This window comes from Tachypleus tridentatus, chromosome 7, assembly GCF_004210375.1.
Source record: "Tachypleus tridentatus isolate NWPU-2018 chromosome 7, ASM421037v1, whole genome shotgun sequence".
NCBI lineage: Eukaryota > Metazoa > Arthropoda > Merostomata > Xiphosura > Limulidae > Tachypleus > Tachypleus tridentatus.
This window is the reverse complement of record NC_134831.1, coordinates 46,878,209-46,905,749: the sequence shown is the minus strand read 5'-3', so window position 1 is coordinate 46,905,749 and position 27,541 is coordinate 46,878,209. Positions and strand designations below refer to the sequence as shown.

The 27,541-nt window shown below is 32.6% G+C and overlaps 2 protein-coding genes across 11 annotated transcripts in view; one reads left to right on the top strand and one right to left on the bottom strand.

Annotated features, from left to right (window-relative positions):
- Positions 1 to 4,610, top strand: part of LOC143255584 (ras-related protein Rab-34-like) — a 49,540-nt gene extending 44,930 nt beyond the window's left edge. For 6 of the 8 annotated variants that reach the window (XR_013030732.1, XR_013030731.1, XR_013030728.1 and 3 more), the window contains 3 exons: positions 426 to 536; positions 1,973 to 2,105; positions 3,879 to 4,106. Coding sequence is in view for 2 of the 8 variants with exons in the window: in XM_076511459.1 (XP_076367574.1) it covers positions 426 to 517; positions 3,879 to 3,968 (182 nt within the window). In the remaining 6 variants the exon portion in view is untranslated. Of the gene's footprint in view, positions 1 to 425; positions 537 to 1,972; positions 2,106 to 3,878 lie in introns of all 8 variants that reach the window. The other 2 variants (XM_076511459.1, XM_076511460.1) reach the window with 2 other exon arrangements.
- Positions 4,611 to 7,150: 2,540 nt separating this feature from the next.
- Positions 7,151 to 27,541, bottom strand: part of Usp32 (Ubiquitin specific protease 32) — a 143,037-nt gene continuing 122,646 nt past the window's right edge. For all 3 annotated transcript variants that reach the window (XM_076511455.1, XM_076511456.1, XM_076511457.1), the window contains 5 exons: positions 25,953 to 26,073; positions 24,536 to 24,727; positions 23,218 to 23,664; positions 13,981 to 14,073; positions 7,151 to 13,423 (listed from right to left, as the gene is read on the bottom strand). In XM_076511455.1, the coding sequence (XP_076367570.1) occupies positions 13,253 to 13,423; positions 13,981 to 14,073; positions 23,218 to 23,664; positions 24,536 to 24,727; positions 25,953 to 26,073 (1,024 nt within the window). In that variant the 3' untranslated portion in view covers positions 7,151 to 13,252. The remainder of the gene's footprint in view (positions 13,424 to 13,980; positions 14,074 to 23,217; positions 23,665 to 24,535; positions 24,728 to 25,952; positions 26,074 to 27,541) is intronic.

Below are 27,541 nucleotides of genomic sequence, written 5' to 3'. Positions count from 1 at the left end.
AATGTTTTTTAAAACAAGCTTGAAATAGGAATAGTAGTATCGTTGTAATAATCATTTAGTTGTGTGTAATCACTAATGAGTCTGAATATTCCACATACTGCTTACTGTAGCTATGTATCCACTAAATGAGTGATGATCAACATCTCTTTCTCATTCAGAGAAATTTAACCTTTGACTTAGTGGTGGCTGTTTTTGACTAACTTCCTGTATTTTCTGTCAGTTCATTGTAAGTGATTGCTATATACATATAGATTTTTGTGTAGCTTTGTGCAGAAATTTTAAATAAATAATTCTTTTCCAATGTGATGCAAAAGTAACTGGTGTTGTGGCTGTCCTTATGTATTTTGTAGTTAAAAAAAACACCACCCTTTAATTTAGGTTTTTATGAAAGAGTAACTGAATAAAAGTTTTATCTTTCCAAACAGGTGAAAATGTGAAGGAATTTTTCTTTCGACTTGCAGCTCTGTGCTTTAACTACTCTGTTCTTAGAGAGATTGAAGCTCCTCAAAAATCTGAGGTATCTTCGGATTTTGTTAGTAAGTATTAAGTTACTGATGTGATATAGGTAGCAAACAGTGTGTAAGTAGAGTTCACTGTTTATAGTAGTACTACTAATGGTGTTATTTGTGATGGCCCTGATTATGGTCTGTTGCTCTGCAGTGTGGTTTTAACTTGGGAGGCTTTTGTGCAGTACTACTCTGAGGTAACTATTTCATTACCCATTTGAAAACTCATCTATTGTGTGAATGAGATTTTCCAAAAAGTGATTTGAACAATCAAAAGATGGATAAGTCCATCAGAGATATCTGCAAATGGTGCAGTATGAATTCCTGTTTGTCTTGGAGAGAAACTAGCATTTATGTTGCTGGAGGTTTTGTCTTCATAAAGCCATTTCTTATTGGTATCTAGTCAATATAAAAGTAACAGTAATAGTCATGGCTCGTTAGTTTGGTATATTACAAATTTACCTTGGCATTCTTCTCAGCTCCTGAGATGTTTTAATTTGCAATTACCTATCTTAATTATAAATTTAAAAATATTTTGTGAAATGTTTTGTCATTTTTGAACATTTATCTCAACAGTAGAATGATAATAATTGCTTATACTTCATTCACACACTAAAGTTAACATAAGATTCGTACAATGTGATGACCTATTTCCATTTGTTGCATATCAGATACTGTTTGTATAGGTTTAGACAATTTTTACAGTCAACTGATGACATTTCTATTTGTCATGCCAGATGCTGTTCATACATATTTTGATTTTTCCATTTAGGTGTTTGGAACAATCTTGATAACATGTTAAAGTAATACATAAATAACATGCAATATTAAAATAGATATACAGTTAAAAACATTCTTCTTTGAAATTCAGGCCAATCTATGGATTCTAAAATGTTGACTACATATTTTGATGCTAGCCACATTTTTCTGACACGTCTAGTCTTTTATACACTTAAGTCTGTGTAATTTATGTTGAAGTTCTGTGAGAGGTGACTATCTTAACTCAATGGATGGGTGTGTTCTGATGACAAAATGTTGAATGTTCTTCACCACCTCTAGTGAGTAAGTAGCTAGCCTGTTTCTATCCTTGTTGGTAGCATTCTGTTTTTTATCAGTGTGAATCAACACTGTATATCCTTACTTGTATACGAGAAGTTCCTGTTATTTTCTTGGATATGGAGAGCTTCCTGTGGGGAAAATCTTGTAATTTTGTCCTCCCAGTTGTCAGTTTGATACCATTCTACAGTTGCAAGGTATGTGAATATGCAGATTGTTACCATAGATAATGAACAATTTTCTGTGCAACAATGAAATGAGTATGATGCATTTTTTGCTGTTGTGGGTATTAGGTCAAAGTAAGATGCAGCTGCTGTTCTTTAGAGCATAAACAATTTGTTTTTGTAACTATAAGAACTTACTAGTGAAAATACCATATGTATCCTCTACACCACATTTACCATGTCCAGTGCCAGTTAAGCCTTTTTTTCCTAACGGCAAGCGGAGTTCATCAGACTGGTTGGGATGTGACAGACACAGTAGTGGTTGAGACACTGTTTATATTCAAAAGTTGTCTAAGGAACTGTTTTTGTGTGAACTAAAGTAAGTAGACTGTACTTTTACAATTTTATTAACATCAAATGTTTTAACACCAAATTGCTTTTAATTAAGTTTTTTTTTTTTATTTGACTTGAATGAAGAATTAATTTTGTTATTGATCATTGTAATGAATAGACAAACCAATAAGCTATTAAAATTCTTCTTTGACAGTTGTATAAAATCACAAATACAATTAAACAAACCTTATTTGCGACTAAGTTGTTTCGAATTATATTTTATTAACCAGTAAGCTGATATTTAATCCTGGAGTGAGTCAAGAGACCTGCATCATAAGTACATCTGTGTCTGTGCTCAGTATTTATTAATGTAAAAGGGATGTGTGATAAAAACATTTTAATTTGTTAATGCATTAAACAATTTCCAAACCATGCAAGATGGACGTATGGTGTGTGTAGTTCTAACATCAGTTTGTAAAACTTTTTCAACTGACGTGTTTTTCAGAAACATTAAAAAGTATATCTTGTATTGTGTTAAATTTAAGTGTATATGAAATAAACATTTGTGACAAACTATAATTTGATTTCAACACAGAATTAACTAGTAAGTTACTTGTTTATAGGATATAGTGTTAAAGTAATATTTCTTTCCCAATATTCAAACCTAGATGTTTTGTATGGAAAGTATCACAAATTGCACACTCCTGCTCAGTGTAATGTAAAACATTTAATCCAAGGTCTATTTTGTGTTATGTATGTATGTTACTCAAAATTTGGCCCGGTGATTAGGGTGCTTGACTTGTAATCTGAGGGTCGTGGGTTTGAATCCCCATCACAACAAACATTCTTGCCTTTTCAGGCATGGGGGCATTGTAATGCCACGGTCAGTCTCACTATTCATTGGTAAAAAAGTAGCCCAAATGTTTGCTGTGAGTGGTGATGACTAGCTGCCTACCCTTTAGTTTTACACTACTGCTAGCTCAGATAGCCCTCAAGTAGCTTTGTTCAAAATTCAAAAACAAAACAAGCACTCAAAAGTTGTTACAGATGCTATTTACCTGTTTATTGTACATGTACTTCAGTAATTACATGTTATAGAGAAGTGAATGTTAAGAATATGTTAAAGTATAGGTAATAGTTCGAAGTACTGACTAAGGTTTTGAAGTTAAGTATCTAATACTGTCAAAGTTCAAACAAGTTTAAAGATACACATGTTAATGTAACTGTTTTGATGTTTGCAGTGACTTCTGAAATGTGTAACAGAGGACAGTTTTAGTTGTTTTGTAATAAAACACAACTGTGAAGGTTATTTTTATAGTATCATGAAGTACAAAATGTGAAAGATACTAAGTCACAATAATACAGATGATTTTAATCACACATTCTTATTGACCTCGCATTGAGTTCCTATAAGGTGAGTGAGTAATAGTATTTCAAGTACACTACATTTGTTGTACCTAACTACATTTTCGTGGAATGCCAGAGATAATCACACCAACTGATTTACAAGTAAATCATAAAATTTTATCTTAAATTTTACATCAGTTGTTTATGTAGTACTAATTCTATGAAGTGATGTTTTGGTTAGGCTGGAAAGTAAACCTTTTTTGTAAGCAAGATGCATAACATCATACACAGACAAGACTGGTAATACATTTTATCACATTTGTTTTCAATGGATCAGTACACATTTTGAGCAAGGTGAAACTATATTATATTTAAACTGTATATTTTACATAATTACATTTGAAGCATTAATCACATAATAAATACCATTGGTGTGAAAGTTCTAATTTTTTGGTTTCTCTGGTTGTTACAGAACTTTCTCATGCAGAGGACCTGTTTGAAAAGAAGAAGAAAAAAAGATGCAGTGGAAAATGTGCATGATATTCTTTCTCTCTACTTGTGATGTGCAATTTCCTTGTCCAGTTTGCCAGTGTGATCACTGGCCATGAAGTTTTCATGCACTTGTGCTTAAACTGTGTGTAGTGTTGAAATATTTTATACTAAAATTCTGTATTGGTAATCTTACATGTAAGAAAAGTGATCTTAAGTCTTATCCTATAACTTTGTGTTATTTCTGTATTGCCATGTACTAGAAAAGTTATTAGTTATTATATATTCATGAACACAAAAAAATGTGATAAAGAATGGTGCATTGTTTTCAAAATTACCAAATTTTAGGTGGTTCTATTGAGCAAAACATTCTCTGGATGTTGAATTTATGAATCTCTGAACTAATTTTTACATTGTATTTGTAATCCATTTTAAACTTTAATGTTTTTATAAAGAATGTTAGAGAGAAGTCATTTGTTAATATATAACAAATCTTCATTTTGTGTTAGTATTATAGACATCATAACTACTTTAAGACTGACTTATTAACAAACTTCTACTGTTATGTCATGTGTGTAGGGTAACATTTTGTTTATAAGTTTTAACCTTAGATTTTGTTTCGTTGACTTTTTTGGATTCCACCCAACTTTGTAATCTTTGTATTTTTATAACTGGTCTTCCATTAGGACTGTGAATAAATGTTCCAGTGAGGAAAGCTCAGGTCTTTTTGAAGTTTAAATATTAAAAATATTGATGACTGAAGTTGCTATTTGTACTTGAATGTTGGTAACTAACCTGATCAGTTAAATATGTGACAAGCTGTTCTCTGAACCATGGGCTCAGAAGGTTAATAAATTGACAAGTTTTAGTCATTATAAATCTAATTGATTTTGATATTTGTCAAATTACTAAAAATATTTCAGGTCTTTTTACTACAATTCTGTAGTTACACTTTTTCTCATTATCTTACCAAACAAAACAACCCTTCCCACAAGTATTCTTCTACTAGTTAAAATATTGATGTTGTTTCTCAAAGTATTGATTTTTTTCTTAAACTATTTTTAACAGTAGGATAATACTTTGTGCTTGTTTTTGTTCTGTTATAAAGGTGTAATTTAAACATTTATTTTCACACAAGTAGGTTTTGAGAGTAAACAAAACACCCCTAATTAGCATGTTATCCTAATCTAATTAGATAGCTTCATTTTCAGTATTGCTTAAATTCAGATCTTGTTATTAATTAACTTGAGTTTCAGAATAAAGATTAAAACTCTAGTACACAGATCTAAATTGGCACTTAGTAACAACCCTTGGTATACTAAAGGTAGATTGAACTGGGCAGTTACACCTTTTGCGATTCGTATTTCCATGAGTTTTTTTGAAGTTTTCCAAAGCATTCTAAACTAATTTTCTATACCTAATATAACATTAAATAAATCATACAATTTGTAGTAACTGTTTATTATGCAAAAAATATACTTCGATGACTACAAGCACAACACAATAATGGGACACAGCTTAACAATTCTTTGCAGTTTCTTCATGCAGGATGTTTAATTGTTTTTTCTGAGACTATTTGATTCTACCATACAAGTCATACTGTCTTATTAGCATGTGTCATCAGCCCCCTCAATTAAGGATGCTGTACCATTTTCAGTTCTTTGGAATTTAGCTTTAAGTTTGTAAATATTCTTAAGCTTCCTTTTCCATTTTTTTCCATTCTGTTCAACTGTCCTCCTTCTGTCAAGGTTTCAGTTATTTGTCTAAAATGCACCAGATTACTACTGACCAACGAAGGAATTTCCAGAATACCTCTAACTACATATAATCATAGATCAATTGTTAACCAACAAGGAAGACATCCTCTTTTTTTTTTTATGTTAACACTATACACAGAAAAGCCCTTTTCTATAATTGCTTGACTGAGACAGTATCATAATGAGCTTGACAATACACCATAAGAATATTTAAACTGTAGCTTGGCAGTCAAGGCTAGTGATGTTAAACATTTGTTGAAGATGCAAGAATTTCAGGTCCTGACCTGATTAAAAAAACAAATCAATTTATCATTGAAAAATATGAAAGTTTATATAGCCTCTTAAATTAACAAGAGTAGACAGTACATGCTGAAAATGAACCTTATCTATCACATCTGACCATTGAATGAACACTTTACTAGCAATTTCTTATTTAAATAAACCCTCATTGTGAAATGAAAGCATATCTCGTGGAGTTGCTTTCTTTGTGGCAACTGATGTTTTCTTTTGCACAAAAACCTATATTAACATGCTGAGCAAAGTTCATATTTGCTGTGTTAAGTCAATTTTCAAAAATTTAAATTGTGTACTTTGTAAATCATATGCTATTCAACTTTCTCAGGTTTCTGATAAGAGACCTAAGGGCACAGCTGACAAAAAGCAGTACACAATAGTCAGTCTCTCAATTTGTCATGAAATAGCAGTGTTCTTTGGATCTCAAAATATCAATGTTGTGAATTATTTAATGTAAAACTTTCATTTTAGTAATGTGCAAGTTTGATTAGCTTTAACTGATCTGAGGTAGAGTTGAAAATTTGGAATGTCATTTGCCCCTTTTTGCAACAACAGTATTCTCTCCTCTTGTATAATAATTTCCTAAAATTCTTGCTGTCTGGGTGAAGAATCTTGTAAAAGATAGCACACTGATTTAAGTATTGTTTTAAATCTCAAAGACAGTGAAAGTAGTGTAGAGACCAAAAGACCCAATACTGATTAAAGATGGGTGAAACATACTTTTTTAATCCATAATTAACCTTATGTGCATATTCTGATCTTTTACAGCATGGCATTTAACAATCTGATGTTAGAGTCAAACTTTTCATGTGCCTCTACATGACAGTACTGATTTTGCAACAGCTGGCAACAGCAATGTCCAAGCAGCAGCTTGTAAAAGTAATGCAAAATGTAATCTGGATGAAAAGTATATTTTTGTATGAAGACGATGGGGTAGATTGATTTCATTTCACAAATGTCTTTACTATAAGCTTGCCTGGTTGTGTGAAAACAAATACTGTAAATTTGGAATTACAGTAATCTATTTATGAAGTTAGTGTAGTAATCCATGAGCATCATTCCTTTAAATGTGAGGAATATTAGAGTGCACATCTTTTTCATCTAGTAGTGTAAACTCATTTAAGACAAGTTAATTTTGTTGTTGTATTACTAATATTTGAAAAGTTTTTCATGATTCAGAAATAATTTTAATACACTTAAGATATTCACAATGAACTTTAGTATTACTTTTAATAATACTTCAGTAAGGTACAGTAATGAATTATTTAAAGTTAAAAATCAATACATAAACATTAGACAATTTTTCACAAATATACTTTACTTTTGTGCTAGATTTAACAAATATTTACAAAAAAAAACTTACAATCCACTACGAACAGAGGGTACTTCCACAGTGGATGCACTCAAAGTTCAAGATATTAGAAATCATCTTTACTTATAAATCATCACAAATTACATGATTACTACTTCATCTGATATAAGAACCATAAAAACATTTCTATTTAAAATCTTTACAATCACAGCAGGGCAACAGGTGGAAAGGGGCAACAGTGATATAGCATCACTCTTATTATATGTACAGACTTATGAAAAACAATGAACAACTATTGTGTCTCCTGGAGTCATATAAACAACTGCAGGTAGAAGAGAAGCATTTTTTGTGGCATGGTAAAAACCCTAGGGATGATACACTAATATTTTCTCATAACCTAAGGTGTACAGTACTACTCCTGTACTAAACAATATTTAAAAAATAAAGTATAAACTTCAAAGAAAATTCTGTTAAAAAAAAAAAAAACTCTTAAAATATTTTTATACTATGTATACATCTCATTGTGACAGCATATTATACTGAGCCAACTACTTAGAAAAGGAGAACTGAAACCAAAAACAGGCTAAAATTCTTGGAAATATCTTGAAGTTTCATTATGAAGATTAAACAGAAAACTAAGTTCATACAATATTAAAATTCACTTACAAGTGAAAACATTAGCAACTAATTTTTGGAAATTACCTACCTTTAAAATTTTTCATTAACCATAAACAATGAAACAGATTTAGTTAATTAAGAGTGATTACAATTGTCGTTTTCACCTTACTAGGAAAAAAATACTTTGGTGGAATAAATGTATAAATCTGGTAAAAATGAAAGTTTTCTCTCTCTGAATCCTCTAGACAAGCCACAGCAAAGATCATTTCTCTGAACTCTAAAACTTTGAAAGAAAGAGTGGTTTGGTCATTTTGTTGATGTTAAGATGAAGAATGCTGTTCTGATTTACCCCTTGGAGCAGTTGAAGGCTACACCAAGCACATTTCTGGGTATCATGTTAATATGGAAGAGTTTTCACATTATTTACAACTTCTAAACTATGGTGATGGGATCTCCTACAAACTGGAAATGAATGTGGTAATCCAAGTTTGCATGTTTTACTTTAAGCTGACAAGTACAACCATGATTTTTGCACATATGTGAAACTTCGTTAGAAGTTTTGTTGTTCTCATATTTTGACATACCTACAAATTTGTAAACTGAAAGTTGCCCCCCCTGCTAGTACAGCAGTAAGTCTACTGACTTACAACACTAAAATCAGGGGCTCATGAGATAGCCCAATGTGGCTTTGCTATAAGAAAACACACCATGAAAGTTTATAGTTTGTGTATGTGAGTTTGTCAGTTATTTTTATCGGAATGTCTTGACAAAATTCACTAAATCTTTAATCATGCATTATTAATAAAGAATTAAATACATGTAGAGTGGTTGGGACTTTGTCTTCCACAACAGTTAGGCAGCAAAAAAGTAGAACATATTAAATCTGTTGTTTCCTCTACTGTTCTATCTGCAAGATTACAAAATTAAATGTGTGAATATCATTTAGTTCCAACAAACTACACCTGGTGATAAAATCAGTGATAATATATAAAATAAAGTATGATAGGGATATTATATAATTAAGTATTACTTATCTTAAAAGATATGAGTCAGAAGTTAAATATATATGGTTTAAAACTAGAATCATAGTAATTGCTATTTTGCAAAAGTAACAAGTCTGAGTTTTGGAATCTTGCTAATGATGGATTAATTAAGACTAGAATGGAAACTAATATAAAAATCACAAATTACTTTGAGAATTAAAGTTTACACTATTCAAAGCTATTGAAGGTAAATTCCACAAACCTGTTGTATACAACATCTACTGGACACTAATTACACAGCTGATCAAAATTTGGCACTAAATTATTCCTTGATGGTTTCAAATCATCATAATTCACAAGAAATCTTTCAGTAAACATTTACTACTGTTATTATGGAAGGAAGAGAAAAAAATTAGAAGTGTTACTGAATATTTCTATATAAAACTGATTAAACATTCAAGTCATTTTGACAAAATAATAACTTATCTACTATTAATAAGTTTCAACCTGTTTGTCATTAAAATAAACTGTAAACCATGACTTAAATTTAACAAAAAAGTACTTTAATAGTTTTTTTTGGTGGGAATTGTTATACAATCCACATGGTCATGCACTGGTCCACAAGACTTCACAAATCTACATCACTGGACATTACCCAGTTCACAAGACCACTACAATTTTAGTCATACAGGCATTGGTCTGCAAGACTACTATACAGTACACATGATAAGAAAGTGGTCCATAAGACTAAAAATATACTTTACATATGGTCATACATGCAGTAGTCCATAACACCACAGTTCATATTGTAAATGCATTGGTTCATAAGACTACTATACAATCCATATTGCCATATGTGTTCTCATCAACAGTCCACATAAGTAAAATTTCAGTCGTGTGAACCAGTGTGCTCACAATTATTACATGTGTTTAACAAACAGTTAAGTAGAATGAAACAAAATTTATAACACTAGAATGTATTAATCATGTGTTAGAAGTATAGCCATAATGAATGTGGCTAATGATGCTGTAAAGAAGTGTGGAACATTTCTAATAATTCTCAAATAGATAGTTAATTGCCAGAACTAGTATCATATTAACCCAAAAACAATGATGCCATTTTTAAAACTCTGTGCATGCCACTGAATTATATACAAAATTTAATTAAACCACTTTACTATCAGTGTATTTTAATGATATAACCCTTATCAAATATGTTATAGTTGAAAGTTTTAGTTTATCGTTGCTTATTTCAAAAGAAACAAACTATAATGAAGTCTCTCACTTTTGTGTCATGACTCGAGCTATAAGTAAATGTCAAAATTTGACAAAATAGCTTGAAGCATAAGGGGTGGTGATGTACAAGTAACATACACAAGAATGAAGTTTAATTGATTTTCTAACACATGTTTCAAAGTATTTTCAGTGAATGTAGATGAAACAACAAATGATATTTAACTTGTGACAGGTGCCATGCCCACCTTCATGGTGACCTTGACTAAACATGTACATCTTGAAAGTACATGTAACTTGTAATTAGAAAGAGCTCATTGTACACTATAATTCTACAGTGGTTATTTTTAAACTGGCACCAAGCTGTTGTCCGTGGGTAGATGTTGGATGCTTTGTTCACAATATCACTTTAGTTGTTTCTTACTTAAATATGTTATAGTTAGAGAGTTGAAGTGTATTCAGGTTTTACTTTTTATATTTTAGTTAATTATGCACTGTTTGTGTTTTAAAATTCATATTTAAAAGGTTTATAACTTTTATAAAATAAAGCATTCTCTCACTCTGCAAGGCTTATATTACAAATAGATGTTTCCAGTGACTGAACTTTCATACTGTTCTATCACCCTTGTGTACCTACTGACATGTGTTGACATAAATAATAAATTGTAAAGGTTAAAAAAGGAAAATACAACATTGAAAGTAAACTGTATGTGGAAAGGTAAAGATATGCAGTTATGCATAAAACCCAAGTATATTTATTCAATGAATAGCTAAATAGTACATATTTCTTGATTTTAAACACTTCATTGCATTGAACACTGATGATAATATCTGGAGTTAGTGATATGGTAAAGAAATATAAATATTTACCTTAAAAAACATTTGGTATTCATTTAGGAGGTTCTAGAGGTTATGCAAGTGAAATGTGAAAACTAAGATAAAAACCAATATTCTAACATCAAATCAATTTGACATTAGAATATTAAAAAATATGTTTGGTTGAAATACTAGAAAATATTAATATTTTATTTTTCTCAAACCACATACTTTTATGAAAGTTCTTGTCAAGTATTAATGTTATTCACTGGTTTTATTACTGGAAAGAAATTTAAAGCATTACATAACATCTGGAAAACGTCATCATTATTGGGTTAATGCAGAATTATCATAATCATATAGAATTTTCTTTAGTTCAAATATTTTATTAAAGTGTTTGTGAAATAGTTTTCTGGCTTGAAAACTAATTTTAAGCTCATTGGTTAATAACGACAACAAAGTGTTTTTGCAATGAATGGATAAACAACATGTACAAAGATTGTAACAGTCTCAACCAAAACTACAGCCATTTCAGACCTTTGATATCTGGATTTTAATAATTTATAGATCAGAAATAGAAAGCAGCATATACTTACATTATTACTCATGAAGCACCTTGTTTTTTTTTGTTTTTTGTGAAAAGAGATCTTGAGCCATGATTAATTCCATGTACAACTGACAAAGCTGTATTGACATGTATTGAATAAAACTTACTCTAACCATTATTTCAAGCTTCTTCAGTCTCCTTTGACCTCAGTATTCAACAACTGTGTTCACAATTCATATATTAGAAATAATGGAATGAATGAAGTGGCTTATCAAATTGTAAAACAAATGTTACTACACTTATTTTATTAGGTTATTGAAGGTGTTTCCAAATTTAAAAGTAAATATAAACTTTAAAATATTTGGATTTTATAAATACTTGATATCCTTCTTCTAAAAAAAAAAAAAACATTTATTCTATAATATGACATACATCTTTGATTATTACATACTGCCTTTTGCTGATGCACACAATACCTTATTCATTTGACTTAAACCTGTAATGATTTAGTAAAAATGACCAGGTTCAAATACCATACTAAATACGAGTTTTCATATGATACTATTTATGTCTTTTTAAGCACTGTCTGCTCCAGTCTTATGTCAAAAAGAATAAATTGACATTCAAACTTGTATTTAGCCTTTTATAAATATCTCATCTTATTTACAAGGTACATCAATATTTACAAACTTCAAGTTTGCTATGACTACAAGGTCAAATAAAATGATTTTAAAAACATTTTCATTATTACAAAAACTTAATGGAGCATTTTTAACTTATTTTCTTTCCTGATATTCATATTCTTAAGAAAGATTGTTGATAAAAATATCACATGCACAAATTCTACTTGATGGTTGACTGAGATGCTAAATCTAGAACAATAACTGTACTGAAAATGGATATTAAGGAGTTAAAGTAACTACTTAAACTAAAGTTTACAAATGTGTCAACTCTAGCTGTGAAGCAATTCTTGTGACCATAACGTTAATGTAAACACTGGCAAGGTATCTGCTATATAAGATTTTTGAGCAAATAAGAAACAATGTACAAAAATAACTAGCAAAGTCAATAAAAAGTATTTTTCTTTCTAATAAATGTACATGGTACACAACAGGAACAATATTATTATTTGTAACAAAAGTGTTTATACGATAATTATCAGTTTTCAGTATTATAAAATTATATACATAAACAGCTATAACTTCCACAAATTAATAGTACAGTTACTTGTTTAAGAAGCAGATACAAGCAAGGCAAGGTGCTGAATCTGAACTAAAAACGTGGTTGTGTATTCTAGAACAATAAAAAGGATCCTATGTAAGTTTGAAGAAAAGAAAATTGACATTCTATAACAAAATGCTCAAGCTTATCCACAAAATTTAAAATGTTCAACATATTAGTCATTTGGAAAAAAAAAAGAATTAGTATTCATAACATAAATATAAATCATTCAATTGAGTGATTGTAACATATCCCAAATGTTTAAAAAATGCTTCTCATCAGATAATTACCAATGTTGAAAATGAAGAAAAATTGGATGTCTTATATATAATTACCAGTTATTAATTTTGAGTAAGCAATGGGTTTAGAAAATCACACTGTACAAAAGCCATGACGTCACTAAGGTATATAAAGCAAGTGATCACAGGCCAAACAATGTAGACTGACTATCCTCTTAAGGTCACTTTGACATAGAACTTGAATCATGGGAAACACTTTACAACACACACACAGGCTTGCAACATTGATTACTTTGAAGCAAAGGCAATACAACAACAAAAGGATAAAAATGAGATATCACTGGAGACAACATATTTTTCGAAAATCACTTTCAAACTCATCATCAATGTCCTTTGTATCTGGTAGCATGCCCTCAACATTTGGGAGGTAGCTGTTGTAATCAATACCCTCACGTTCATAGAAAAGTATATATGCAGAGTTGATATCAATTTGGTCAAGTGTCACCTCCTGTGAAGAAATATTGGAAGTTTTTTTTTTTAATTTATTTATTATTTAATTTTTATTTTATCCAAGTCATGCACGTTGAGTTTGATGAGCTCAAATTTCTGGTTATTTAGATAGCCTGCTTGTTATAAAAAGTGTTTTGAATTAAACAATGCTATCATTCTAACAACAGGTATCACTAGTGTTGACTTGATTCTGAAAAAGTCTTAAGACAATGTATAAGCTATTTATATCATTAATAACATAAGTACTAACTCACCTTTAAAATGGCTGCTGTTGACATATAGCAACAATTGTTTTTCTTTATTAGGAACAACAGTACTATGATGAATATACACACACACACACACTCCCTTTATAGCTATTATCATTGTCACAATACCATCCATACATTTTGATTTTTGTGTAAATTAACTGAGACAATATTACACCAATTTTAATAATTAAAAACAGAAGTACTAACTCACTTTACAATTGCTATTAACACCACCAACTACAGATGCTGTTTTGTGTGTTTTAAATTATGAAATACACTAACAACAGAAATACTATTAACTCACCTTACAGCTGCTGTCATTGTAACAATACCAATGATTGTTTGGGTTACAGGCATAGGATACATAGTGACCACCTCCTAGGATTCCAGAATGGCACTGTAAAGTATTTGTGTTTTAGACAACAATAACAAAAATATTCCTTACATTAAAGACCCACCATACAAGTTATTTCAAAATTTTATCCATAATTTTCAAGCGACAACAGCATGTACATTAAAACTTTTCCAATTAATTTTTTGTTAAATTGTAAAATTTTATTTTTGCAAGCATATGTGTTGCAATATGAAAAACAATTATTTTTTTCACTTATGACTTACTTTCTGACTTGAGTAGAAATTTTTTCTGTGTAGTTTTAATAATGATAAGACAGTCTTTGAAATATATATATTAGAACCATTTTAGGTTATTGTACTGTATAGAGCTTGAACAGAAAGTTTCAAATGATGTCTCACAGTTATTGGAACCATACAGTGGAGGTTATAGATATCTATGCATTAATTTTCAGATGTATGCAAGGTTACCTGTAAAATCAGATGTGTCAATTTGATGCACCTGATGTGTAATTTGTTGTTTACATTGCAAAAACAAATTCCTGGATGAAGTGGTTCAAAACTGGAGACAGACTCAATGAATTCTTTAGCTTTTGCAGTATAAAACATATGTTTATATATAATATTTATAGGAATTCTTAGCTTTGAAACATTTCATTGTGATTTTTATTCTTGGAGGATCAAGGGGCCCATCTCACGGAAAGGATGCAGCCTCACTGAAAATAAGATGGTCTTTGATGAAGTTCACTGTGTCTGAAACATCACACTATTACACTCACCCAATTGGAATGGGTATAAAATAGGAGATTCTATCCATAAACAGAGAATTCTGGATCAGGTGCCTCCTTGAAAGTTGAGATGACAAAACTTTGGACTTGCCCGAGTGAATCATCACCAAATAATCCACATAAAGGGAAGAAAATAAGAACAACCTGAAAGGGAGCAACTTTTGGGTATTGGTATGTGGCAAACACTTTTCCAGGATTGAGAAACCTAGATAAGGTGCTTATTGAAGGGTACTACCCATTCAAAGAAAGAAGTATATGTGAAGAGATGCAAGCATCATTTAATATAAAGAAAAGGAACACTCTAGGTGGTGTTGAAGTTATCTAGCCATCAAGCAGGATTCTCTAGTAGGAAAGGAGAAGTGCTCATGAAAGTGGATTCCTGGAAAGGTTCTATTCATCTTACAGCTCCTACTGTAAAGGATGCATGTGTGCATGGCCAAGTGTATTGGGTAGTTCTGAAGAAGCCTTGGTCCCCAAAAAGAGATAATCTCTTGCTCAGAATGTGAAAATGATGCACATACTTGGTGGCCAGATGCTTAAGATCAAATAAGTGAATTGGAGGATGTTGGGCATGGCTGAGGTGATACTTGAAGAAAATCCCAAGGTGAATAAGACAGTGGGGTTTGGGGTAAGTAGAGATTTGGAAATTTCGACAGACCACCACCCTGAATAAGCAGTTTCATGAAGTAAAAAGGAAGTTTATTTGGAAGATTCCAACTGGGAATATGTAAAGAGAAGCCAGTTGTCCACTGAGAAATGGAACCTAAGACAGGCCACAATGATATTAAGGTATGCATTATGCAATTAGAAAAATAAGGTGTCTGTGCTATTCAAAATAGAAGAACATGGAACTGGAAAATGCTTTTCCTTGCATCCTGTTTTCTTTATTTTCACAATATTTTTTCTGATTTGCCCATGGGAAGTTTGTGTCTATTGATCATCTAAAAGACATGCTGGTTTGTAATGAAGTACAAAGCTACACAAGACTCCGTGCTCTGCCCACCAAGGGTGTTGAAACCCAGTTTCTAGTGTTGGACATCTGCAGACATAATGTTGTACCACTGAGGGCCAGGCAGGCTGGAAAGACCAACAGAGTAAGAATAAACATTTTTCATCCAAAATGTGGGACGACAAAAAAGACGGAGAAAAAGTTGATAATTGAACACCAGTACCAGATATGGAAGAAACAATCCAGAGAGAGATCATGAACACTCTTCAATGGATTGTTTCTCCAATAAATCCAACACTGGCCTCTCTAGCCATTGAAGTTAAGCAGGATTTGATGGATATGGAAAGGCAGCAAGTTGGAGAAGAAGAGAAAAGGAGGAAAAGGAGAAAGAAGAATGAAGAGAAACTGCTTGTACAATTCATTTATTGACATGTGTGCTCAAAGAACTGAAAACCAAGACAGATAGGACTCCCACAGCTCCTGAATCAACCAAGTGTTTATTGGCAATTAAGTTAGCAGGTGAGATGCCAGAGGAAAGTAGGACAGGAAGAGGTGGAAGATATGGATACAGGAACAAAATGAAGTGCAGGAGAAAGGCCAGAGTGAAGGGGCAAGGTTAAGGAAAAATTTATGTTGGGCAGCTTCAACTTGTGATTTTACGGAATCAGGAAGGCCACTAAAAACCTCCAGATGAAGAAAGTGGCAAATTAAAGGTTCTAAAGGAAATAAGATGGACTTGAAAAAATAGGGTATCCCTTTCTAAATGGTCCCAATAACAAGGGTATTAAATGAAAAAAGAAAAAGGCAGAGGTGGAATGGGCTACTGTAGAGAAAAGAAGCAGTTATGAGTCCACAGAAATGTTCTAAGGGGAACAGTGAAACATTTCTGTCATAAGGTGAGAGGAAGAGGGTACTTAGGGGGTAGTAGAGAGAAAGGATGAAAGTTGGGAAAATTATGCACAAGACAGAGAAACAGCAAATAATGAATTCTCTCTCCCAAGCTAGCACGAGTGATTCCAAAGACTGAATGTCAAGGAATGGGAAGTTAGAGTGATCATATGCAAGAACATAAGAATCAGTCTGTGAGGGGGACTCAGTATATATGGTTGCAACAACAAAGTTGGTCTAGAAAGGATGCCATGTATAGAAATAACTGGATGAGGGAAAACAAATAATTTACAAGGGGAATAGTCATGTAATAAGAACAGAAAGAATCAAAGTATATGGGAGAGAAAGTGAATGTACTATGAGAAATAAGGCTATGAAACTTCAAGGAAGATTGAGTGTTCTTTAGCAGAAAATGATATTGCCAAAGCAAAAACCTGGAAGTGAGAAAAGATGCTCAACATCTCATCTTCTTTGACTTCAGCTTTAAAACAAGGGAAATGCACATTGAAAGGAGTGAAACAGAGGGTCCTGTCTACATCATGGACCCAACTACACATTAAATAACGATTGTTACATCTCGTACATATATCTTCCCTTCGATTTATTGATATTTTGTTCAGGGTAAAGAATTTCTTTACTCATATTAGTAGCAGGGTTCACATTAAAAAGTGAATTCATACTGAGTACATTAAAACTCAAGAACTTGAAAATTGAAAAAAATTTGTAAATGACAGCAGACTCAAAACATGTGTATTCATGAAAGTGGCAAGGAAAAGAATGAGAATTCACAAAGCATGAATGTAGAGGGAATCACTGTACATGGATGAGTGTTGCACACCTACTGGTGGAAGTTTCTGCTGTGTGATTATGTCATTATGCAATACATCAAATTTAATTTTTTACATTGGTTAGAAAGTCATTTTTCATACATAGTTAATTTTCAGTGAGATGGATATTAATCAACATGTTCTTTTTATACTTTATTTTGTTAATAGCAATATTCACAAATCATGACAAACACCATATAAAGTAACAAAATATACTGTTGACCTAGTATCTGGTTTTTAGAAATGTTGTCAGGTGAGGATAAAATGTTTAACAATATTTGTTGATGAGATTAATTTATATCTATGAAATATAGTTAATTTTATTTATGTGCACTGTTTGAATATGATAAACTTAGAAATAACATTCAATAAATAAAGATTTGAGTCACTGGAATATTTTTCTATTACCTATTGTATCTATAAACCTGATGGAGACTAACTGATGTCTTAGAAGAGATTTTCAACAAATTTAACAAATTTTCAGGAATGAAAACGAAAGAAATTACAAAAATTTCCTAGATCTTTGGTTTGTCCCAAAATCTTATACACCTTGCACTACATTTTATTGTTCTTTTCTGCAAGAACAAAATCTAAACACTTTCCTACAAAATTCTGAATTTGTATTGATAAGAAACCCACTTGAAATAAAAATGTATTCTCAAGACGACTGGTATGGGTATTAAAACTTTAAAGTATAGAACAACATTTCAACCTTCTTAGATCATCTTCAGGTTAACAAAGACAGTTTGCAACTGACTGTTACTGATTATGTCTCAAAGACAAGAGTGTAAATGGGTATGGGATTCTAGGGGGCTTTGCAGTTATATGTTAGGTTATTAATCAGTATTATGTATAAATTGCTTTTTATAGAACCTCATTTACTCTACAAATTTAAATATTTTTCTGAATCTATTTTCAAAGTTAAACCTCAGCTGTAGTTGTTCAGATTATATACTGTGACATCATAAAATGGTGGGAAAAAGAGCTTTCAATAAAACCAAGTGAAATACCACAGTAGGCCAGCTGCTGTGTCTACCAAAGAGAATCAAACCCTGAGTGTTTGCATTGAAAATTTGTAAACTTACTGTTCATCCACTAGAGAACTACTAACAGAGAAGACAATAATGGGAGAAACAAGACCTACATAACTATAGTCTCAAGATTATATATATATAATTTTTTAAAACAAAAACCTATTCTTTATAAATATATTATTTGAAGACAAGACTTTTTTGAGCTGTGCAAAAATGAAATAATTTTTTCTTTGCAAATGACATCAAATAATTGTTAAAAATCATAAAATAATTCTCAAGTATTATTAAGCTTAAATGTTTAAACTGTCAGAATTACTGTTTTGATTTATATTCTGAAATTTAAAATGCAGGTGTGCAGTTGACAACTAAAAGGTGCTCACCAGTGTTTCAAGTTGCACTAAAATAATAAATGGTTTTGTCCTGCATTACTTAAAGCTGAAATATAATATATTAGCATGAATTAAATTATCAACATCGATCTTATACATATTGTGAACTATGGTATCCGTTCAAGTATTTGTCAAGCCACCATTTGAAAAACTGTGAATGTATGCAAATCTCAAAATTCACTTCTAAAATGACAGGAGAACAATCATGGGAAATTTTGCTGCCATATTTTAATTTACAAACAGAATATTTTACATTAACTGTTAAAAATTAGTCACACTATCATTCACATTTCAAAACATAACTCAAAGAATAAAAATGAAGATTTCCCATATTTTATTGGTAAGTGGCTCTTAACATGATTTAAATGTTCATCAATTATTTTCCTTGGTGGGCAGTATACTTTGGTTAGTTGCTTGATTTAGTGTTTTATGGCACAAAGCAGCTAGGCTATCTGTGCCAAACGTCTGGTAACAAGGTAAAAATAAATTCAGTAAAATTCACGAAAGGAAATTAAGGCAAAATAAAACAAAGTTAAAAAAAAACAAATAGTATTAAAACCAATGTTTATATATAGTCCACAATGCCAAGAGAAAAACTGCAATGATTCAAGTTGTAAAGAACTTTCTGTAGCGTGACTGTTATAATCATAACTCACAAGGAAGACTAACAGGTAAGTACAAAAACCACCATCAGTCACCTGAAGTTGGCCTTTCCAATCTTGGTTTCAAGTTACTTAATGTTACGGCCAGTTTCTAATTTCTAATCAAACTAGATAAACCCCAATTTTTAAAAGGGAGCCACATTAATAAGGCATAATGTATAAATTAAAAAAAACTTAAATGGCAATAAAAAGATAAATAGCCTTTAATAAACTAAAAACATTACCAAGATGGATAGTGTCAGCATCACCAATAACACTGTCTAACATTATGGACACACCTTGGGACAGAACATGTTTAAAATGGTGCCGTCGTTGAGAGTCGTAACGACAAAAAAGTAAAATGTGGCTTATTGTTATCTGAGTGTTACATAAACAACACACTGGTGCATCAGTTCCAGATAATCTGCATTCCAAGTGGTGGGAGAGAGGACACGAAGGATGTTCAGTGCTCTTGCACATTTGACCTGTAGCTGCTTGATGTGTGGTATAAAGGTCATCTTACAGTCAAAGATAAGCCCCAAGAACTTTGTTTCAGGGATCACAGGCAGCACAACTTCACCAATATGGGCTTCACGATCAGGGTGAACACCCTTTTGGTGGCAAAAGTGCATGCAAACAGTTTTAGAGAGAGAGAGAGAAGTTAAAGCCATTTGTTGTGGTCCACTTCAGTAAACGATTAAAAACAGTCTGTAGCTGCTACTCAATATGCCTCATGTTCGACAACTGACATGAGATGTGAAAGTCGTCGACATAGAGCCCATTTGCGACAGTGAGAGGGGGTTGTTCAGTGATGGCATTAATTTTTATACTGAAAGGTGTGACACTCAGAACACAGCCCTGAGGGACTCCAAGTTCCTGTAGAAAAGAACGGGAAAGTGTCGAACCCACATGAACTCAGAATCTTGCAATATGCCATACCTCCATGTTGTATCATAAGCCTTCTCAATGTCAAAGAATATTGATACAAGATGTTGTCATTTGAGAAAGGCCTCTCTGATTGATGTTTCAAGTCAAATCAGGTGGTCCATGGAGAAACACCATCGTCAGAACCCACACTGGGTGGGCGAGAGGAGGTTGTTTGATTTGAGGAACCAAAAAGATGAGCATTAACCATCCTCTCTAAGGTCTTACAGAGACAGCTCAAAGAAATTGGACAGTAGTTTGAAAGAATCTTGGGATCCTTCTCAGGCTTAGAGAGAGGTAGGACAATCGGCAGGCATCAGGTAAAACATTTTACTGCCAAATCCAGTTTAAAACAGCCAGAAGAATAGCAAGAGAAGCAGGAGATAGATGGTGCAGCATATCATAGTGTGTATCATCAGGTCCGACCAATGTACTGCCAGAATGAAGAAAGGCCAGTTTGAGATCCACCAGTGTAGAGGGATGATTACAGTCATAGAGACAATCAGTTTGAAAGGAAAGAGGTGATTGCTCTACACAAGTCTTGATGGATACGAAGGTGGAAGAGGCAGAAGTGCTAGATACCTAGCAATAGCTTTCACCTAGAGTATTGGCAATGCTCTGGGTATCAGTTACTTCCTGGCCATCAGAAAGCAAGATCGAGAGGGGGACAGAGTGATATTGCCCACTGACCTTTTGAATCTTGTCCCAAATGACTTTGGAACTGGTGGTAGAGGATATGCTGGTTGTGAACTTAATCCAAGATTAATTCTGGCTTTGATGTCTTACCCATCGATCATATGCATGGGCCTGCTGGAAAGTGATGCAGTTCGAGAGTGTGGGATATCTACGGAAAGTATCCCAGGCTTGTTTTTAAGCCTTTCATGCCATGTGGAAGGCGGGATTCCACCATGGACGAGGATATAGTGGAAAATGTGTCGAGGTTTTAGGAATACATTGAGCAGCTGCTTGTATAATACAGTCAGTTACTGCTGCCACACAGTCATTTATTGTTGGCTTACAGACAATGGCAGGATCAAGTTCTGCGAGAGCAGTGAAAGAGGGCTACTTTGCTAGATCCAGCTTTTACCGGGGCACGTGGGTCGGGTGGCATCAACCACGGTCAGTCTCTCTCAAGAGTTTAGGAAAATAATCACTGCCTCATGGATTATTGTCAACCCTCCATGAAAAATGGGAAAATAATGAAGGGGAGCAAACTAAGAGATCAACAGTAGTAAAGGACTAACTAGGCACATGAAAATAAGTAGCAGAACCAGTATTGAAAAGAGAAAGGTTGTGATCAGAGAGCAATTTTTGAGCCTCAGGATAAGTAATGTTATGAATCATTTTCAAAAGCATCACCTCTTTTTCTTCCAACCATTTATGGCAAGAATGAAAGTAGGATGGATGAGAGCCATTACAATTGATGCAATGAGGGTCCGTTTTACACTCGTAGGCATTATGGTCCTTGCCACTGCAACGGGCACATCAAGAAACCATGACATGATGTTTTTGAGCAACTGAACTGCTGGCACTGGAAACATAGGAGGGTTTGGAATGTATGGCTGTACTCTGCAATTAAGATAACTTGCCTTGGTGATAGCAGGCGGACGTGGTGATGTAAATGTGAGAATGAAGACATTAGCTGGCGCCATAATTCCATCTTTGCGAATGGATATACACCTCACTGCAGAAACTCCTTGGGTGGAGAAAACAGCGAGAGTCTCAGACTCTGGGATGCTCTTCAAATCCTTCTCAAAAATAAATACTCTTGATGAATTTAAAGTAGCATGAGGTGTAACCTCTATAGGTATATCCCCAATAGCCTTTGAATGCAACAGGAGTTCACTGTATTGAGATGTGGATGTTTTCACCAATATGTCATTAGATCAAAGCTTTTTTACTGACTTTGGAGAGCCAGCAAGTCCCTCTGGTCCCTTCTGAATGTAAACGGGACACATTTGCCCTAAAGGTGTTTCTGAAAGTGAGTGCAATATAAGAAAATGAGATACAACAGGTGATATGGATGGCGAGGATTGCTGTTTAGAGTCTTCAAGACATGGTCGTTTACCTAGACTGTTTTTTTACAATTTTATTTATTTTATTAAGATTTTTAATTGGAGTATCCATAATAAAGAAAGGGAAATTTCAGTGCTCACTGACCCCACCCACCATGAAGCCCAACAAGAGGACGCACTACAATGTGAAACAAGGACACTGCAGCAACGCCAGGGTTTCGTGAGCACTATACCCAAATGCCAGCATCAGATATAATGTCCACAACATCTGTTGAAAACATCCAACACTAGTATTTGGTTGACCCTAGCCTGAGTGGACCAGCCGACTGACCCAAGGGGGGCCACCCCAAGGCTGCCCGTCTAGAGGAATTCAAGGCCAAAGTGGTGTGTCAGGGTTGGACCCCTCAATCACCAGGATCCTCTCCCCCCCTTCATGGGTTGCCACACATGGAAAACATGTGGGTGGATGTTTAGATCCCAGAGGAGGTAAACTGAAAGAACAGAACTTTCCCTGGGAGGTTCCCTCACCATGTACAGGAATCCACACCCAGGGGGCAGTATACGTAGATCAGAGCTTTGGTTTTAAGTGAAATCAAGAGTGCAACACAATTAACCGTTTTAAAGTCCATGAAATAATTTAAATTAATAGATTAACTTATGCTTTTCCCATCAGATGGAAAAGGCACTTTTAGTCATTAACCCGTATTCAACAATTAAGAGTCATGAAATACTTACAACTAAAGCATATAGTCTATACTTCAGCGACAAGGTATCGTATCCTTCCTTCAGTCGATGTTCGTGGAAATCTTGAGTTGCATGGTCCTTATAATCCTGACTAAGTGGATGCCTGCTGACCACATCTCCATTAAGAAGTTTCTTCTTACTAGGGCTTGAATTTCTCCTATTACAATTAACATTCTGTTGCAAGTCTTTTTGACTAGAATTTACACTCGATTTTGTGACCTCAGTTTCATTACTTGTTGATGACTGGTTCTGAAGTGGAGGTTGTTGATTAGCAGGAGTTTCTTCTACTTTATTGTAATGGCAAAAATTGAGCACTGCCTCTCGAGGCACTGATGCAAGGTAGTTTGAGGCATCAAAATCAAAGAATGGAAACCTTACAACTTTATGGGATTTGACCCATTTTCCATTCATAAGTTGAAATCTCTTTAGGTGAATAATCTGGACAACAGAGATTAAAGAGTAGATTCAGATTAATGTATTTAATTTCAACTAAGCAATTATAAAAAATAAAAATTAGTCTTTTGGTGAAGAGCAAAACTCCTATTAATTGAACTTGAATTTAAAAAAAAAAATCTAATGAGAAGGTTAAATAAGGTTATTTAAATGTTGTTACATTTTGTGCAATTAGATTATAGTCAACTAAAACTGATAAAGCTGATATATGGCAAAAATGTTAAGTATTTCCTACCTACTGGTAAACTGTTGCCAAATGGTTAGTAAAAATGTAGTAAACAACTTCAAAAATAGCAAATATGTTTTACACACCCTCCGAACTTATGAAAAATGTCCTGCAACATCAAATCACACAACACGAAAACTATGTAATACTAAAAACTGTAGTAATGTATAATATTAGATATTTTTTGTAGCATACATAAATGCAAGTAGTAAACTATGAAACTTGCGAGAGAAAAAGCAGCATGTAAAACTTGTTTATTTCATAATACATGTAAAAATAAAATGCAGTAAAGTCCAGATAATAAAAGAATCCAAGTTTTTTTTATCTTCAAAAGGAGTTTCCCTTTATTAACACATTAGCTCCCACATGACCCACCAGTGGGTCATAATAAAGTCTTCCATTAAAACCCACATGACCCACAGGTGAGTCGTGCTCTACTTTCTTTTTTTAAAGAGCCATTTATTGGCTGGGACACAACAGCTACATGTACAGATGAGAGTGGAACATCAGGACAACATCTTTTTTCTGGATCCCGGTAAGTATCAACAAAACAGACTCGGGAGCCAAGATATTAATTATCAATATATGAGATACAACATTGTACTTTGTAGCCATCTTCCATAAACTAACCAGCACAGGAGGTAGCCTCCATATCTGAAGTTTCTTGGAGGCCAGTTGATACTGCTTGCATTTGGAACAATAGTATTTTTCCTCTTCACCCAAATGCTCTTCTTTTGTGAATGCATCAAGACAATCGTGAAGGCTGATTGGCTCTGTCTGTCCCCGCCTTGTTTCCTGTACACTTGAATGGTTCAGACACACCTACAAGTATGGTCAAGAAATAGGTCACTTTTAAGACACTTGTTAACAATAAACAGTTATTTGCAATGTGCCCTGAATACAAATGAAGGATTAAATACAATAACATTAAAGTCACAATGTTAGATAATTCAGAGGTTAATTATAAAACATTCAAATTAGTCTGTTGATAGCAGAAAAAAGCTGTATTTGTAGATGTATAATTTGATTTTATTCTTCACAAAAAAGGTTATACTCACTATACAAACAACAAACATTTGTTAATTTCATAAGTCTTCATTAATTACTATAACATTGTTCAAACATTTTCAGATATTTACTACACCAGCCTTAGTAAATTATTAAACTTTTACATAGATATAAGAGTGATATGTCAAATATCTTAATTAGGTTTAATTTTTCCCAAGATATTTGATTCTGTAAATGTATTTCTTCTTATATGTTTGATATTGTAATATTTATGATGTATATTTTTTTATATGTTTAATGCTAAGTCTAATACATTTTTTTTAAAAAAATATCATAAAGACAAGTAGGGATTGATGTTTACATGCTCTAGTTAGCTATAGTAATATAGAAGGTTTTAATGCTACAAAAAATAAAAAAATTCCTACAAGAAATTCAATACTACAAAACTGAGTTACTTACAATAAAAAATGTATTGCTACTTTGACTTATACTAACATAATTACAATGATTTGCCAAACTAGGGACAGAAAATTAAAATTTCAAGTAACTCAGTTTTTGTAGCATTAAAATCTTTTATATTATTACAACTAGCTAGGTTATATAAATATTGATCCCTACTTGTCTTTGTAGAACTTAAAATTGTTTTATTACACTTGTTTTCTTTTTAATAGCTACATTTTTGAACAGCAATATCAAGTATAGAGTTCACACAAAAGTCGCTTATTTACTTACACACAGGAAAACTTGTTGAAAGAGTGAAATTTTGATTTACTTCTTAAACACACATGTATAGCAAGTTAGGAAGTTTTATAAGTACAATAACATTTAGTTAATATTGATCAGTTAATACTGTGAAATAGACATAGTTAATATTCAGACATTTTAAAGGTGGTTTTAAATGGGAGATTTTTATGGGCACATTAATTACACACATGTTGATGTTACAGTTTTGTATCATGCATCTTTCTATGATTTTGGATGTCCTTAAGAGGGCTTGTATCTTAAGTATTGGCTAAGTAAGGTTTGATATCTTAAATACCTTTTCCTGAGATGTTTGATATCTTAGGTGTAATGCTGTTGGATCCCAATCGATGGCAATATAAGCTGAAGCAAAGTTAAAGTCAGCACCACAGTAATCCACAGAACAGCCTAGGCAAAACCTGTTAATAGCAACATTAACCTCAAACACATGATAAATGTTTGTAATTAAACTGAGTTGTTGGTTTCAATTTTCTATAAACTAAATAAAGACTCCTTACAGTATGAAGGACATCTTTTATCCACTGGAGAAGAAAGAAGAAAACATGGGATATGTAATTTGAAACTATGTTCATTTTTTATGTTCAACCAAGTATTATAATTCCTCAAATTACTTTTCTTCAGTCATTTCTCAATTTGTCTAAACACATAAATGTCATTCTACATGTTTAACATAGAAAAGATATTCTATTATCTACAAAATAAAACACTGTACTCAGTAAAAGCTATGTTAAACATTAATCTTTTTGTGATGAGCTCAGTATAACATACATAAATCACCCCCTAACAATTAGTTAGTTTGTTTGTTTTTGAATTTCATACAAAGCTACTCAAGGGCTATTTACACTAGCCATCCCCAATTTGACAGCATAAGGCTAGGGAGGGCAAGTAATCATCACCACCCAACACCAATTCTTGAGCTTCTCTTTTACAGTTGAATAGTGGGATTGTCTGTGATATTACAATGCCCCCAAGATGGAAAGGGCAAGCAAGTTTGGTGTGACAAGGATTTGAACCTACAATCCTTAGATTACAAAGAGAGTGCCCTAACCACCTGGCCATGCCAAGTTTAGATTGAAAGTCTTTTACACACAAAAATCCGATTTTTTAATGAAGTATTTTTACAAAAGATTTGTTTGTGAAAATATTGAGTGATTTATTACATGTCCAACAGAAAAGTGATTTTCATGTTATGATTAAAAATATATTTTTCATCAAAAAATCTAAAATATTTAATACCTCTAAAACCTCTTAAAATACATTTCACACATTTATTCTTAATAAAACTATATTTTGTCTGTTATTTTCTCTACCCTAACTACATGGTGTCTGAAAACTTCACTGACTCCCATAACTACAACGAAAAATTAAGAAGTAAATATAAATTACGCTTTTCTTATTCCAGAATAACTAGATACTAAAACACAAGTGTTTAGTCTAAATACCTGTAATATCATAACACATTTATTGTTTTTATTGTACTAAACTTCCATTCACACCTGGATAACATTACAGAAGTTGCATTGACAAAGTGCACATGCATTCCTTGCCAAATTAAAGAATATAAATCTTACCTTTAGTTTTTATAGAGTGAGATGTCTTGGCTATGTTTTAGGGAAACAGTATTTGTTAAAATAGTCACATTTCAATTATTATACGTTATATACGTATATTTGTAAATAGTAATAATCTGCAAGTTATTACATTTATTTTTCTTAAATAACAGAGCAATAAATAAGTACAGCAAAAAATTATATCTTCTAGTTACAACAACCTTTGTACTCAATTTGCTGTTTGCAGTAGTTGCTAAGTCTTTTCAAATTGCATGTGTAGAGGATGTGTAAGGAAATTTTTTTTAGGTTAAATATA